The sequence below is a fragment of the Dysidea avara genome, chromosome 15 (assembly GCF_963678975.1).
Source record: "Dysidea avara chromosome 15, odDysAvar1.4, whole genome shotgun sequence".
In the NCBI taxonomy this organism is placed as follows: Eukaryota; Metazoa; Porifera; class Demospongiae; order Dictyoceratida; family Dysideidae; genus Dysidea; species Dysidea avara.
This window is the reverse complement of record NC_089286.1, coordinates 11,120,772-11,138,578: the sequence shown is the minus strand read 5'-3', so window position 1 is coordinate 11,138,578 and position 17,807 is coordinate 11,120,772. Positions and strand designations below refer to the sequence as shown.

General features: G+C 36.2%; 1 protein-coding gene across 1 annotated transcript; it reads left to right on the top strand.

Annotated features, from left to right (window-relative positions):
* Positions 1 to 3,600: 3,600 nt before the first annotated feature.
* Positions 3,601 to 16,880, top strand: LOC136245501 (uncharacterized). Its single transcript, XM_066037037.1, has 3 exons — positions 3,601 to 3,772; positions 12,123 to 12,422; positions 16,658 to 16,880. Exons 2-3 carry the CDS (start codon positions 12,125 to 12,127, stop codon positions 16,663 to 16,665), a joined length of 306 nt encoding a protein of 101 aa, XP_065893109.1. The 5' UTR covers positions 3,601 to 3,772; positions 12,123 to 12,124; the 3' UTR covers positions 16,666 to 16,880.
* Positions 16,881 to 17,807: the final 927 nt, after the last annotated feature.

Sequence of the window (17,807 nt, the reverse complement as noted above, 5' to 3'; positions counted from 1 at the left end):
TCAGATTGTTTACAAAGGAAGTTTGTAAGCTTGTGTATAGTTAATAGTGGATAAGTTAAGGTTGTATTTATTATTATATAATTTATGATTGGCATATTATTTATGATTGATATATAAGGCATTCCATAAGCATTCTGTGATGCAATGCTTATATACTAGGCAGCTGAGACATACAACTTTGAACTGGCCATGGGTGTCTGCAACGACATGAAGTCTAACTCTAAAAGGTTTTGGTTTTATGTAAAATCTAGACTATGGCCTAGTTGACAAAAGCAATGTGTGTATATTTCTGAAGAGGTGGATAAAGCTTAGTTACTTAACAATTATTTCTGGAACATTTTCACCTCACATTCTCTACCTTCTTTCAGCATCCCTGGTACCATCTTCCCCATCAATGTAGTAAATATTACTTTGGATGTTGTTCATTATAGTTATGTAACATTAACGTATTGAAATCACCTGGTCCTGACTGATGGCCACCTATTGTTTACAGCAGAATCAATAAGTCTTCCTTTATACATAGCAAATCTTTATAGTATGGATTAATACCAAATAGCTGGAAGAAGGGCTGTGTAACTATTATCTTTGAAACGGGAATACGTAATTTACCTCAAAACTATTGTCCCATTATGTTAACATCTACTGTAGGTAATCTCTTAGTAAGAGATGCCTTATTGGATCATTTTAGACAAAACTTGCTTTTTAGCAATGTGCATCATGGTTTTGTTCCAAGACAACCTTGTGTTAGACAGTTACTAACAGTGATGTCATCTATCTTGGCTTTAAAGAAATACAAAATATGACTGCTCTATTAGAGTATTTTGATCTAAACATTTGAATCAATATACTTGACCATGTTTCTGCCCAAACCTCAGAAACCACCTTGGATCTTCCTCTGCTAATAGTGCTCTATATATTATTAAATATACACACAGCAATGCTGGAATTACAACTAGATGTAAATAAGTTATATCCCACACTTTAGCCAAAAGGTTAGGATTTTAATGTTCTGTCACAAACCGACGTAAAATATGACAGGAACTCAGTAAGACACTCTTCTGCATCTTCGGGATGAGGTTAGCATGATAAATCTGTAATGTTTGTAGTTGATCTTTTAAACCTTCAGGAACAGAGCCAAGGGAACCAATGATAACAGGAGCCACAGATGCTCTTACAGACCACATTTTCTGAATTTCAATTTTCAGGTCACTATAGCGTTGCCGTTTTTCAGAAATCTTTTGGGAAATTCTACTATCTCCTGGTATAGCAACATCAATCAAAAAACAGCAGTTCATTGTGAAATCAAGGCATATTATGTCCGGCCGGTTGTGTGTCAGATGTTTATCTGTCTGAACTGTAAAGTCCCACAAGAGTTTCATTGAATTATTGTGAAGAACGGGCAATGGGCAGTGTTCCCACCACTTGTCATTGATTTCAAAGCCACCTTTTTTTGCCAACTCCCAATGAACCAACTTAGCAACAGCATCATGCCGTTTCTTGTAGAAAGACTGGGCAATGACACTACAACTTGTGAGCAAATGATCGACAGTTTCTTGCTGTGAACCACAAAGACGACAATTAACAGACCCGGGCTGCTGAAAAATTCTAACTTTAATTAAATTAGTAGGAACCGCTTGATCTTGACAAGCAAATTATTATTATTATTATTATTATTATTACTAGGACCGCGTCACATATAACCAAGTACATACACCAACGTGACAGCCCCCCGGTGAGGCTATTAGGTGGTGAATGCATTATCCCCAAATCAACTCAATATGTCACAGTAGTGACAGATATAACACTATAGTGGCATCGTAACTAAAGGCCACCAGTAGCTAAGTGCCAGTACATCATTGGTGTGGTATAAATGGCACAGTGATGTGTACAAAGTATATGTATACAAAACATACAGGAAAGAACTATACATTATTGCAGTATTGTATGCAGCAATACATTATAGGCAACATCACCATGCAGATAAAAATTATTAGCCAATATACAGCAATGTATATCAACATCAACTAGAGCTAAGTAAGGTTCATCAGTGATGTAGCAATGGCACAGTGATGGGTGACACACCATAGTTATGCATACACAACTTTCAGGAGATAGCTACACAATGCTGTAGGCGTATGCAAGCCAGATGAACCAGATAAAGGAAGACAGCCAAGCCACTAGAGCCTAGTAGCTACGCCAGGTGAAGGCAAAAAAGATTAAGCACGTATTGAATTGCCTGACACCAACACAAAGAAAGTTCGCCATGCCAGCTGCACAAGACAAAATTGTTTACTTGTATTTTATATGTAACTGTAAGCTTATTGTAAAGAGCGTGGCATATGTCAGTTTAATGTTTTCTTGTATTGTTTATTTACATGAATCAGTGAATCCACTGGCAGCTGGCATGGAGACTTGAGATGTTACAAACATAAAAACTTACTTGTAATCTTCTTGTTTACACAAGTGGCTTCTGTAATCTTCTTGTTTACACAAGTGGCTTCTGGCTCTCCTGCACGGGCATCACTAATCTTCTTCGCGCAATATGTAAGTAATTAAGCAAGGGTGTGGTACTGGGCGTTATATAGAATTACACGTATGGTCAAGTCATCAGCACAAACAGGAGCGACGATTATACGTTTGTGCCTTCATTCACAGGCGAATCTATCCCCGGTTAGTTCATGTCTCTAGGCCTCGTAGTTTTCTCAAACATTAATTATTAATTATTTATTTATTTATTTAATTAATTATTTATTTATTTATTTATTTATTTATTACGTAATTTTAACCGCGTTTCGTATTATTCTTAGTACTTGGTTATATAATTATTATTGTACAAACCTCAATCACGAGTATAATGTACATGATTAGTTAAAAAACTAAACGTTAATAAACTTAATTATATGTAACTATAATAGTAAAGATTTAAAAGTATCAACATTATCAGTTTCCATGAGGTGATCAGGTAGATGATTCCATAGTCTAATTGCTCTAGGGAAGAATGATTGCATGTAGGAATCAATTCTTGAGGGTAAATGTAGGTATTTCCTGCTACTACTATGGGTGGTGCTTGGAACTTTATGAAGGATATGATCATAAGGGATATCTACATACTGATTATAATGATTTTGTGAAACATAGCTAACTAAGATTGAGTCATCTCTTTGCTTTTCTAATGATTTCCAATCAAGTTCATTTAACATTGTTGTAACACTAGAATGTCGAGAATAATCATTGAACACAAACCTAGCAGCCTTCCTTTGAATCATCTCTAATTGGTGGATGTTAGTCTGTAAGTGGGGTGACCAGATGACTGCGGCATATCCACAGATGGGGCGGATATAGTCTCGCATGGCCAGACCGCTTTTTTCTCTTTGTCATTGGGTAGGGAGAAAAAAGGTTTTCTCCCTACCCAATGACAAAGAGAAAAAAGCGGTCTGGCCACGCGAGACTATAGGGGCGGATATATGTTTGATAGCATTTAGTTCTGATGGTTTGTGTACACTGACCAAAGTTCCTTCGAAAAAATGACATATAGCTATAACAGATAGGGGTGGTTAACAGAGGTACTGGTAGCTATTTGGATATAAAGATTCTTTTAAAAGCCCAGTGGGTGGGGCAAGATCAAAATTAATTATATTTCCTTATATAGTATTCAGTTCGTGGCCGAGAGGAAAGGAAACGTATTCAAAATACGAGATTAAATATCATAGTCGTGAATTGAGGTACGTATACTCTGTGAAAGCCCCGAGGTACCCTCGGTGAAAACAAAAAGGTTAGTCTTATAATCGTATTACATTAAATCGTGATGAGTGTGTATCAACGTGTTGTACGAGGTGTTGTAGTTAGCTATCATCCCTTTCTTTGCGCGTCTGCTTACTGCATAGCTATTAAGACACAGTACAGTTTGTTGACCGCGGTCAAAATATTAAAAACTGTTGTACCGTGTTACTGTATTATATTTTATAATTGTAAGACTCATATGCATGAGCATAGTACAATGATTAGTTACAAATTAAATTAGAATGTAAGTAAATAAGTAAGTAAATTAATTAAGTATAAGTAATTAAGTAAGTAAATTAATTAAGGATAAGTAATTAAGTAGGACCGCTTGGGTTTTGTTAGTCATTACCACACAGTTGAAATTGGTTGCCTTGGCCATTACCTTACAGAGACAGTAACATCTATGAAAAGAGTTTCAAATCTGATTTTTTCCAAGACGAAAGCATTGCTTGATAGAGCAGCTGCTGTGGCTATAACTTCCTCTCAGAGAATCTTTTATGCACGCAGTAATCCAACCTGGACACTTTAAGTTAAGTTTTGTAGTTAATTATTTTTGTATGTATCCTTGCCATGCCTACGCGGATCTTATCTTTGTAGTCGCATGTGTCCGAGGCTCTGTATGTAATTTTGTCATTTCATCATTATTCTGATGGTTAAAAAAAAATAAAATAAAAAAAATAAAATAAAATAAAAGTTAATTAATTAAGGATAAGTAATTAAGTAATTGAAGAGATCACTAGTGTACAAGTGTAGAGAATTGTTGTAGAGTTGGTGCATTGACAGTGACACTTGGTAAAGCATTCCACTGAGGGACTACTCGTGGAAAAAAACTGTACTTATAGCTATTAACTGTTGAAGATATTGTAACAAATCTTTTGTTGTGACCTCTAGTGATAAGAGAGTTTTTAATCATACATTCTGGGAGTGAAACATCTATTAAACCATTTAAGATTTTATAAAGGACGCATAGAGACTGAATATCTCGTCTTTTCTTCAAACTGTCCCACTGTAAAGTTGATAACATTTCACCAACACTGCTGTATCTGTTAAAATCAGACATCACATATCTAGCAGCTCTCCTTTGAACAGATTCTAATTTGTTAATGTTAATGTTGGTATAGGGGGACCAAACAAAAGCTGCGTACTCCAAAATTGGTCTGACATATGTACAATAAGCATCAACTCTAATATTCCTCTGACAGAAATGAGTGTTTCTTCTTATAAATGCTAGGGCAGAGTTAGCTCCTTTACAGATACACTCAATATGCTTGTTGAAAGTAAGTTTACTGTCTAATGTAAGTCCTAAGTATTTAGCTTCCTGTACATGGGCAAGCATTTGATCATACAGTGTGTAGTGTGTGACAATTGGATGCACTTTGTGAGTAATTGTTAAAACAACACATTTAATTGGGTTAAATTGCATAAACCATTTGTTTGCCCAATGTTCCAGACAATGTAAATCATTCTGTAGGACATCGGAGTCATGCTTAGAGTGAATTTGGCGATACAATAGACAGTCATCTGCAAATAGGCGACAAGTAGATTTGATACAGCTGGGTAAGTCATTTATAAAAACAAGGAACAGTAAGGGGCCCAATACAGAGCCCTGAGGTACTCCACTGGTAACATTGACAACTTCTGAAATAGAACCATCACAAACAACTTGCTGTTTACGGTTGGTTAAAAAAGACTGAATCCAGTTAATTGTCTCTCCGGTAATTCCGTAGTACCTTAACTTTAACAGTAAGAGTTTATGGGAAACTTTGTCGAAAGCCTTGCTGAAATCCAGCAGTATGCAATCAGTTTGTGCATTGCCATTTAAACTGGATGCTAAGTCATGGACGGTTAATAGTAGTTGAAGATCAGCAGAGCGTTTTTGGCGGAAGCCAAACTGATTGGTTGAGAGGATATTGTTACGTTCTAAATGACCCATCACATGCGAGTAAATAATGTGCTCTAAAGTTTTACATAATAAAGAAGTGAGTGAAATGGGCCTGTAGTTAGCTGGGTCGGATCGTGATCCTTTCTTGAAAATAGGTGATACTGTTGCTTTTTTCCAATCTGTAGGGATTATGCCTTGTTTAATGTACTGTGCGGTTCAAGTTGACTGTGTTACTGTTACTGTAAACTGTTCTTCTGAACTGTTCACAACTATGGAGACCACAACTAAAAAAAGATATCACCATGTTAGAACGTAGTCTCGCCCCAGACCCGGATAGAACGCATATAGCGTAGAGCTACTAAATACATCTTAAACTGTAATTCGTCATACATTTTACAACTGTTTATAGTATCTAGGGAGTTTTCTTGGGTCATCCCAGGGTGTAATTTGTGGTTGTTAACTTATCAGGTGTTGTACCCTTATTATGTATTCCATGCTTTATTTAATTCATGAACTGCTGAGTGGTTGCTCAGTGTACGGGAATTCTGATTCAGCCCTACTATCAGCATTGGGCGCTGACTGGACTGGTGATCCAGTGGTGACTAGCTAAACAAGTACAAATCTAAACTGCAACAACTGAAACTACTACCACTTAAGGTAGGGGCGGGAGTTTCTGGACAAAGTTTGCACATGCATTAGAAATGTGTTCATTTCTCCTCGAGAGAAAAAGGGATTCTAAAATGCTTAGTGCCAAATTGTAGCTAATGAACTAGGCTATCAGTGGTATCAATTGTGGGTGGTGAAGTATAGGGTGCTAGGAGAAAGAGTAGTTTGAATGTGCAGTTTGAAAAAATGCTAAAAATTTATGTGACTGGGGTTTCCGGACACCACTAAAAGAAGGCGTACCTGCCTTTGTTATGGGAAATGCTACACTCTATTGAGTGTCATGGCCTAGCAGAGACTGTTAGCATTCTGTTTGTCTGTTTACTTTGTTGGTGACAGTGATTTTTAAGAAGCAGAACTGCTGTAAGCCTTGCTCAGACCATGTGAGTGTCTTGCAGCACTTTTGAAGGTACAACATTTGATCTACCGCCTGGAAATCTGTATCAATCCTTGCCTTAACTGTGAAACAGCACATTTAAGTAGTGTGGCCCTGCGGATCCTTGCTTGGGGCTCCTCCGGGCTGCTACTTGTGTTGATCGTGATAGTTAATAGGATGCAGGTAGTAATGGGCTTGGAATGTCTTGGATTCCAGTTGTACTATCTCTAAATAGTGTGACTGATCATTTTTGCTGCTTATGGTTGCTTAGAATTACGAACGGTGCCCTCAACCTCCTGTTAACATGCGTAGTGAATTTTTTTTACACAAAAATATTCTACATGTGCAAGCAAATTATGATGTATCTCGGCAATCCTTAAACCTATTGAAACAAAACTTAAGTATTTCATAGTACACAGGTAGGGTACGTATAGACGTGAATCATAACCTGATTAGTTTCTATTCCATCCTTCAGTGGCAGATTAAAAATGGAATGGAATGCCCAGGCTGTCCGGAAACCCCCTTACTTACCTTATGCATAATTATCTACAAACTACATGACCTAATATTCTTTTATAAAATCTTTAAAATCACTAACAGATAACTTTAATATCAATCATCACTTTTGCTAGCAGTACTACGAGGTCTGGAACCCACGAACAGTTAATTCACCCAAAGAGCGACATCAACAGCAACTCAACACCATTTTTACTTCAACAGAATTATGAGACTTTATAACTGTTTACCAGTCTTAGACCTATCATTATCTACTAACACAATCAAGCATTACATAACTAACTACTTCTGGGCTCATTTTATTGACAACTTTAATTCTGAGAGAGCCTGTATATACCATTTTCTATGTCCTTGTTATCATTGCTGTAGGGAACCAATCCCCACCAACTTCAAGAACTGTAATTATTTGTATAGCTGTGATAGATGTAATTGTAATAAGTATTGTAATAATTTGTGTGTAAGTATATTTTTTCCTGGCGGTATATGTTTTAAAAAAAAGCAAAACATTATGCAACACTTGAGTTTATTAGCTCCTGTCCAAATTGTACCAAACAACCTCCATGTTCTTTCATGGTAGCTTTTGTATCAGCAGCAGTCGTTATTACTTGCCCTAGGCCTTTTTTCCCCTTGCCATACCCACTTGTGGGCAGAGTTGGGGGTAACTAGTTACTTTTGTAACTAAGTTACATAACGGATTACTTTTAAAGTAACTAGTAATATAACTAGTTACTTGCTTTGTAACTAGTAACTTGTAACTAGGAGTAATTGTCTGAAAAGTAACTAAGTTACAATAGTTACATTGTAACTATAACTAATTATGCTTTAAAAGCAAGAGCACTTCACTTTTTATGCCATATATACTACAGCCACTTTAAGTAGACAGATTCTGTGTACTGTTCTGTATGATTCAGCTTGAGTAACAGATAGACGTAGCATTAATTAAAACTGACCTGAAAGAGCGACAGAATTGTTATTTTAAGTGCACATATGTATTGCATCCCTTAATGATACATTTCTGAGCAAAATTCATGTTACAAAAGCTAAAAACAAGTCATAATTTATACTACGAAAGTAACTAGTAACTAGAGTACTTAGTTACCTTTTGAAAAGTAACTAACTGTAACTAAGTTACATCGGATAAAAGTAACGTGTAACTAGTAACTAGTTACTTTTCTGAAGTAACTACCCCAACTCTGCTTGTGGGGCACTAATTTTATTGCCTTATCAGTGGCTGTGTGTCCCCGAGGACTCACTCACTCACTAGTTAGCTATTTATTTATTTATTTATTTTGAAACATAACTTTGATATTCATCAATATTGATGCCGGGTTTCTCTCTGTCATTTTGACTCCGGAATGCTTAAGACGAAGGATAGTCGCAGTAGTTGTTCAAGTTGGCAGTTTCTCCTCTGTCATCATGTCAAAGAGAGACTTACAATCTAGTGGTGCTGGTTCTACCCCCCCCCCCCCCCCCTCTACTAAGAAAGATAAATCAAGTGAGATGTGTGTCTCGTGTAAGAAAAAGATTTTAGAAAACACTTCAAGTTTATTTTGTGAGTGTTGCTCTGAATGGAAATATCGTATTTGTTCTGGTGTGTCTTCTGAAGTTTATGATGTGCTCTGCCAAACCCTACCCCAACATTATGTTTTTCTGTAGTCTGTGTAGGCCTAGGATGTCTCTAGCTTTAAAGTTTTTTAATGAAATTGAAGAAAAATGTACCCAACTTAAAGCTAGGTTGGTGCAGCTGGAACAAAATGTTGCTCAACCAATCTTACATGGGCGTAGTCGTGTAATATCCTTAAGTAGTCTTTCATCCCCACTAGAATTTTTATAAGAATGTTGCTTGTCAATAGTAACGTGTTGAAAATGTTCTCATGAAAATCACATGCAATATTCTACAAAATCATGTGGTTATCTAATTGCATGCACTACAAAAAGGGTTTGCTATGGGATACAAGCATCAGAATTCCTTAAATCAAAACTGTGCAGTGTGTGTAATGTATACATGTTACATGTTATGAGTATTGATCAGTATTATCAGACTGGTACCCTGATAGCTAGCTAGTTCATTGTGACTGTCTTAAAGCTGGAGTTGATACAACAGGTTGCAGATATTACTATTTTCTTCAATCAGCTCATTTGTATTACTGTCATATTGGTCATCTACACTTGTTTATACTTGTAGCTACCACCTGTCATGTTTCTTAGATCCTTCTGTTTCTGCAGTAATGTTTGCCCCTGCAGTGTTTATGAGCGAGGAGCTTTTCATTATTTTATTATTAAAATATTAATGAATACAATAGGTTAGTTTAGCTGCTGGACTCCCTCGGAGACAAGATTATTTTCCTTCACTGGATGCCTTCTGCTTGATCTGCTGCCCAGAATACAATTACACATGAGGTGCAAAGGATAGACGACAACATAGTCAGCCCATCACCAATGAAGCTATTGTGGCTTTACAAGCCACCAGAAGCAGAAAGAACAAGGTGTGTGTAAACTCACCGTGTTAAACTTCACAAATCCTTTGGGAATATTTCCATTTCTTATTTGCTTCACGTCTGCTTTTTGATTGGTACTGGTCACTGGTTGGCTTTCATTTGCCATCATTTGATGTCATCAGTACTGAATCTCAATAACTATAGGCTCTTCAAAGGTGTTGCATGTCAATCGCAATATAGTCTGTTGTCTTCTGTGTTTAAAATTCCTTTTGTACTGTTATGAGGCTGATCATTGCTTCTGGCTTTAGTAGTACAGTCGAACCCCTCTAATCCGACAACTGCGTAATTCCTCTCTAATCTGACCATAATGTCATGTACTAACACTTTTGTGTAGAAAACAACCTCTGTAATCTGACACCTCTGTACCCCATAATCCGACACAAAATTTGATTCCCTAGGCTTGGAAATACATTGTTTTTGACCTTTGTAATCCGGCAGAGAATAAAAGCAGCATTAAAAACAATCACAGAAAATAATTTTTAAGCAATGAAAGCATTTAATTGGTTGATAATAATAGAAAAGTTGTAATACTTGCAAATTCTAAAATTTATTCATGTTGAAAACCTTGTGTGATCCATTTTACCTGTAATTTATTGCATAATCCTAGACATTGAACAATGTCAGATTACAGAGGTGACTTGATAATCCAACAACCTCCTTAATCCAGCAAAATTTATGGCTCCCATTGAGCATCAGATTAGAGAGGTTTGACTGGAAGTATGCAAGTCTTTGTTCTCAGATGCTGGGCTGGTGAACCAAGGGTATCTGACCACGGAGTGTTGTGACACACTAGCAATGCTACCATTTCCATTATTTGCTGCCTTCTTCATTGGCCTTTTGATATATTTTTGTACAGCTTTCTCAGCTATACCAGTGGTGGGTGGTATGGGCTGGGTGTATGGAAAACCATCTGATAATGCTTTGCAGCTGTTGGAACTCACAGCTAGATAATCGTGGTGCTTGCAGCTTTAGAATCAGTGCATGATGGTAGAGAATTCTGTTATAACCCAACCTATGTTCCCACAATAAATGCATTAAATGTTTTCCAATATCAATCCTTATTGTTTAGTACAACTTCTGTGTGAGGATATAAACTATGAACAAAGCTTTTAAATTTTGTGTACAAACATTGTCAAAGCAGAAAAAGCATGCCACTATACTAGTAGGATTGAACCTGCAACCTACTATTTTACAAGTGCTATATAGTTCAACACTTTCTTGTGAAGTGTATCTCAATGAAACATTACATTATGGCCTTCAACAGTCTGTAGTAGACAAGCAACAGGAATTCGGAGGTTTATTTAAGTACATTTTTAATCTCAGAGGATAAGTGCTTTATGTGGCACAAAGGCCATGTTGACACATATAACAGTTGGCTTGAGAAATGTGGAACATCAAGATAGCTAGACAGACAGATGGACAACATTTCAGTTTCACCAGAGACCCTACAACCATGCCTGTATATGTGAATCATTTCCACCAATACACACTGTGCTGGATATGACTGTATTATGATGTCTTATCGGCAGGTTGACTGTCCCATTGGTATATGTGCTTGGTTTAATGTGACTTTAAGGTTTGACTTGTGGTTTATTTTTGTCCCAGTCCAGGTAGTATTTTGGAGTAGTAGTTCCAATAAAAAAGGAGTGAATACAGATAGTATTGTCGTTTGCTATGAACTATCACGTGGTATAGTATTCTTGTTTAAGAAGTCAGTCTGTATAGCCCTCAAGCAACCTAGTTTCCCATGCAGTTGTACATGATGCGTCATTGTGTTATTAACTTGCTATCTGCATCAGTAAAGAAAGGGACGATCTACTATTTTTATCATAGAACTCACTGACATGCATCAATGCTGCATGGGGGCATGTCCCATGACATTTCTAATCATGAAGTAGTATTGACAGCAAATCAACTTCCTTCCTGTGTTTTTGTCCGGTGTACATACCTAACAAGTTTTAAAGTTATGAACAGGGTGACTGTTCTATTAGAGTATTTGACAATAACAATGAAAAAATTTGCAGGAATTGTCTGTTAAAGTGTTGGATTACTCTCCCTGCTGTTTCTGATGTCTAAACGTTACATGATTACATGAATGCTTATTAAGGATTAGAACAATGCAACATATTACATTCATTGATTTAAGAAGTGGTGGCCATTTAGTTTTATGGGTGTGTACTTGAGATCCCAAGAGGGCTCCTAGGCTAAAATCAATTAGTAGGCCTAAAGAAATCCTGTGCAAAATTTGGTGCTTTTGCCTGCTTGATAATGATAAGCCGCCTAACTAAGTGTTCATTGGTACAGGTGAATGCTTGTCTTATGACTTACTATAAATTTGAAGTTCCTGATAAGTATAGTTCCAGCTGTTATTATTACATTTATACATGTACTGTTATGACATTTATAGAGATGTCAACACTGAAAGACAGATACCAACAGTCTTATGGAGACTTGATAACAAAATTGCAAGTTAAGGATCCCATATTTAGTGCTAGACTGTATTCTGCTGGGTTATTCCCCGGAAACACCAGAGCTGAAGTTCAGTCAAAGGCAACATCTGCTGAGGCAGCTATGCACTTCTTGGATAATGTTATCAACAGAGGATGGTCCAATGACAACTCTAACACTCAGTTTGAACAGTTGTTAACAATTATGGCAAATTGTGACGATGCTGTAGTGAAGACACTAGCTGCAGATATTAAGAAAGGTAATATTCATAGCATATAAGAACTTCTAGTGTTAGGTGGGTGGAACATCTATAGATCATCATGAGTGTAAATTTGAGGGTATATCCTAAAACGAATAGTGGTTTTTACTATTCAAATATTCTTCATTCACAACTACCGATATTCGAATATTCTTTTTCATTACATGTGATTGGGATATCAATAATCCTGCTATACAGGATGCTTCCTTAATACAATACGGAATCAAAATGATTTAATTACTTACAGAGAGCTGTATGTGCGATCAAAAATTGTACTCCTGATGTTATATGTGACTGTCTCAGCAAAAACCCGACTTGTTCGCACAATTTAAAAAAAAATTATTCACTCAGCAATATCTGCAGTATTCAAGGAATGGACCACCAAAGTTTCAGCCTTCTGTGGTGTGTAGTTTTGGAATTATAGCGCTAGACAGTAGGAAGAGCAAGATAATCGATTTGTACAGTGACTATACTGAAAATAAACTACAGGCACTTACATTCGCAGCCATAAATTCCATTTGGATTAGTCTACAGTGTTGCAATTTGGCTTAAAACGTTCACCATGGATCAGCACATCAGCCAAGATATAGTATTAGCCCTGTAGATACTTGTGCATATGAATATAAAGGCAGTTTGGTAGAAGAAATGATAACGATTTTGTTTACGTTTACCGCATCATAACCAAACGCATGTGACACGCATACCGTTGGAGCTAGAGAAACAAAACAAAGATTTTCAAACTCTCTATGAATAGGTGAATAAGATAGTATATTTGAGTCTTCCTTCTTCAAGTACGGGCTTGATAAAAACTTGCGTAGTTTTTTTGTAGCATGTGTAATTTTATGAATTATTTTATTATTTCGATTTTCTCAATACGCATGCTTGTGCGAACAAGTCGGGTTTTTGCTGAGACGGTCACATATACTCCCTTTGAAACGAATATTTGAACACCCAAAATGGTATTCAAATATTCGAATAGTCACTGAATATTCGAATAATAAAATATTCGTTTGAGCCCTAATCCTGAAAGCTGGACTTTGAAGCTGTTTAGAACACCTATATAGCCCAACTGTTGTTGGAATAATTTATTTGTGTGCTTTGGTACATCCTCAAAACAAAGTGGGACACTCCCTTTGTGATCTGCTATTAAAATATTTCTAATATTCCAACATTGTATATATCACACACTTTATTTGTAGGTGACTTTCTTTTCTGACACCTGAGTGTGCATGGCAATGAAATTAAAACTATGTATGTATAAGTAATGAACAGGACTTATTATGTACAGTATATTTAAAAACCTTAAAAACAGTTTTATTGCAGGATGCATAATTATGTTTTTAAAAAGATATTTGACCTGATTACTGGACAGTCCAGTAACCAGGTAACTGGACTGCCAGTTCACTTTGTGTGTATGTGTGCATTTAAAGCTCATTAATTTTTATTCATGTTTTGAAAATACAGTGTTCACATGTAACTACAACTAAGCAGTCTTTTTACAGCACATGCTCAATAGAGCAGTTTGTTTTATCATGTACCAAAGTATCTAGGATAGCTGGAACTTACTGTATAAATGAAAATATTGACGAGTCGAAATTTTGGTGTTTTGGGACAGAACACTAGTTGGCATCAGTTTAATCTGGAGAATCCTTTAATCAGTGTGTGCTTTTGTAGAGTTATGTATTAGAATTCGCATAATCCTGGGTGAATGCTCGCTCAACTGATTCCTGGGTTTGAACATTCATGTGTGTAATGGTAGATGATGGGCTCCACATTTGGTAGAAAGTAAAGACTTGCATTTAATGCAGAGAAGGGGAATGCCAGCAACTCGTACATAATACGTACGTACCTCACCTTGCTTTGCCACATTAACAGTAGCGCTATTTTTTTCATGCTTTCCTGTGTCAGCACCTTGAACAACTTAGTGAATAAAACTGGGACTGAGTATATTTGGTGACATGTTAATTTAACGCATACGGCATTTTCAGTTTTTCCAAATTGCCAAATTTAAACTCACCAACAAAATTTTCTGCATAATAATTATTATGGTATTCTTTTTTTGCATCAGCACCATTATATCCTTGTTTGGATGCCAAAGTTGACTCTAGAAGATCAAACAGCTTTTAAGTGTCCCACGTTGTCAACTTAAATTCTCTCCAATCTCAATGCTTCTTTCCATTCAGTGGTACATTGGAATTGAAACAATGACAGTGTATGCATCATACTGAAGCTTTTTCTTTAATTAGAAATTTTTTTGATTTATTGTAGCTAATTTTCGTTGTTGTGCGCATGTTGATTTTATTTTGTCTGTATTAATGTGATCGTAAATGTGTTTGTATTTGTGCCACTGGCAAGGAAGAACAGGTATAGTAGTTTAAATCAAAACCAGAATAGTCTATTAAGCCTATTTATTATGCTTGAAATGATGCTTTTGAATTAAAATTATGCTAGAGTGTATCATTATTTCCGGCTGTTGTATTAAAGTAATGACTGCTCTATTAGAGTATCTTGGTTCCACTTTTTACACATATTTGGCTTTTGTGTTATATCTCCTTAACTGTTACTTGAAACTACAAAGGGTTTAAGTTGTGATGAGTAAACTACCCACATACTGATTTTTGATTCAGGCCAATAAGCAGTTTGGTGTCAAACACTTGATATTTATCTATTAAATTGCATTATTTACCTGTTAACAATGTTTAGTTTTCACTTCATACTTCCATGGTTGTTACCCTGATTGTTATAAACCACAAAAAAGATTTGAGCGATGATGTTTAACTTATCCATGCATTGATGTTCTATTTGAATAAATAGTTAACCTTGTAGATGCTATCTATGTGATACCAAATTAATCCGTTTAATGTGAATAATCACTAATAACTCTGCAACTGTTTGCCATATTCTAAACCAACTTTGTATGATAAGGTGTGCCTAATTTCAAGGTAGTCGAATGGACAGGTTTCTTTTTAGTTTGGATAAGGAGTTTGCAGTTAAGTTTGTCTTTGTAAGTGTGCTAAAGAAGAAAAAAATTAACAAAGAAGCTGATTTATGAGGGCCTAGTATCTTGGGTATGCTTTGGGTGATTAAGCCTAAATTAGGTACTGTATGTGCATGGACTACTGAAGATAGAGGACATTTCCATGTAAAAAATCTTGTATCGTCAAGGTCAACGTTGAGCTACATATGCATAAACAAGTTGATGTTGTGCTACTTCTAAAAACCAGGCGCCATGCAGCTAGCTAATTCACCTGGAATTAACTATAGACAGTATATACTATGAATTAACCAACTGTGTATTACTGCTTTACAATAGGGTAGTTTTGGGTTGTGCAATAATATTATTAGCTAATTCTCGTATTTTGTAATTCATGAAATATTTGCAATTCGTTCAATTACGTTGTTATGTACTGCTAAGGAAGCTTTTGTTAAACAAACCGCTTTTACCAACATATTACGCACAAAACTATCTTCTAAACTGTTTTATAGTGTGACTAACGTGTTTTTTCCCACAAATTCTCTTGACAAAGCCTCAAAGTTGCTCTTCATTTTTGTTCACGTGTGTAAGGGATACGCTCTCTTTCAACTTGAAGCGATAGGCTATTCCTGGCAGTGTACGAGGCCTGCACCGTTGTTTTTCAGTTGCTAAATGCCTGAAAACCTCAAGGGGAAGATAGTCTGAGGAAAGTCACCACACCTGTATTTCAGTCCGCCGAAAAGAAACCACCTCAGAGCAAAGTTCACCTGTGCGGAAGTTTAATACAGACTTCATTTCACTTTTACTTCTTACGTAAAAGCTGCTTTTACCGTTATTAAACGATTTTGCTCACGTGGGTGCGTACGGACAAACATAGATAAGTAAATAGGTAGATATGTAGATAGGTAGATAGGTACACACACACACACACTTTTACGAAAACAATTTCAGTAAACCAGGAGTACGCCCACAGCCGGCCAAAGGCCGGCTGTGGGCGTACGCCTGGTTTAAAAATGCAATGATGTTATTTCTGTTGATAACGTACACTACATACTGGTGTGGTGTGCTTGCTTCTTAGGGTGCACTACACACTACCACGTGCCTTGATATACCTACATTAAATTATTGTACTTATGAATATTTGAAAAGTGTTTGTAGTGTTTTTGTGTGTTGTGTGTGTGCACGCATATGCAAAGTCTTTAGTATTGTAAGTTAAAGTTATTGTTATCTTTCATGTACATTATTATGTTTCCACATACAGGTGTTTGAAACATTGGACCTCAGTTGTTATCATTGTACTCTACCACCAGTGCTACACTAACTTTATTGCTACAAGTCTTTAAGTTTAGGATACGATTGCTGAAAACTGTTATGCAGACAAGTATATTTTTTATATTATAAACTTTATGTATATGCCACTGTGTGACACATTATTAGATTTGTCACCACCCAGATTAATTATTATTTGTGATTTTCTGTATTCACTCTTCAGTGCAAAGTGCTACTGGCATGAAGAAAATTGATGAGATTGAACATGGAAATTTTAGTCCTCTTATGTTCTCTATTTCAGGAGGCATGCATTGGTTCCTCTGCTACCATGGTTTACAAGTGTCAGGCTTTTTATAAGTGGAAGAGAGTCAAGAAATACTTGTTTCAGTGTAATAACTATTGCAAGACTCTAATAGGGTATTCATGGAATTTAATAATTGTAAATTAAAATTTGAGTGATGAGCCGAGTTGGATTCATCCTCATATTCAGCTATCATGTGCATCAGGCTAGGGATACTTGTGTTTATAGAGTTATGTGTTATGTTCTAGGTGGCAACCTTTGTTGACCTGTTGGGGTCGACTATATAGAGGATGAGCTATCTACGTTCCTTTTCTTATATTCTTCATTTTGTGGGTCTTGTATTTATGAAAATTTGTAGGAATTGGCTTAACTCTTACAAGTATTGATAATCCAAATTTGAGTGAGGATCATGGAAATATAACAAGGGAAATTGCCTATACCTTCATCTATACTAGTGCACATTTAATTCTTACTTTGGCAATAGTTGGTAGGGACTACTTATAAAATTAATGTCCATCAGTACATCTGTAGGTGTAGACAACTCCTTTTCAATGCTTGTTTCCTTTTTGTATCTGTAAATGCTATCCCACTATGGACCTGTTAGTGGAGGGAGTGAGAATCTTACAACTAAAACTTTGTGAAATGTAGGAAATAAACCAAGACCCATGTAGTGATGACTTTAAAATTCCAATTTTTCCTTATACTTGTTTGTTTTGGTGAAACTGTGCATGCCATGACCACATCAATGGAATTCAAAGCCTGAATGACATTATATAGATGTCACAAAAGTAATTTGCCATTTCACTTGATATCAACTATCCACTGGTATGGATGGAGTAGC

Excerpts from the sequence above, each read along its gene's own strand:
- LOC136245501 (XM_066037037.1), top strand. The coding sequence starts at position 12,125 with ATGTCAACACTGAAAGACAGATACCAACAGTCTTATGGAGACTTGATA.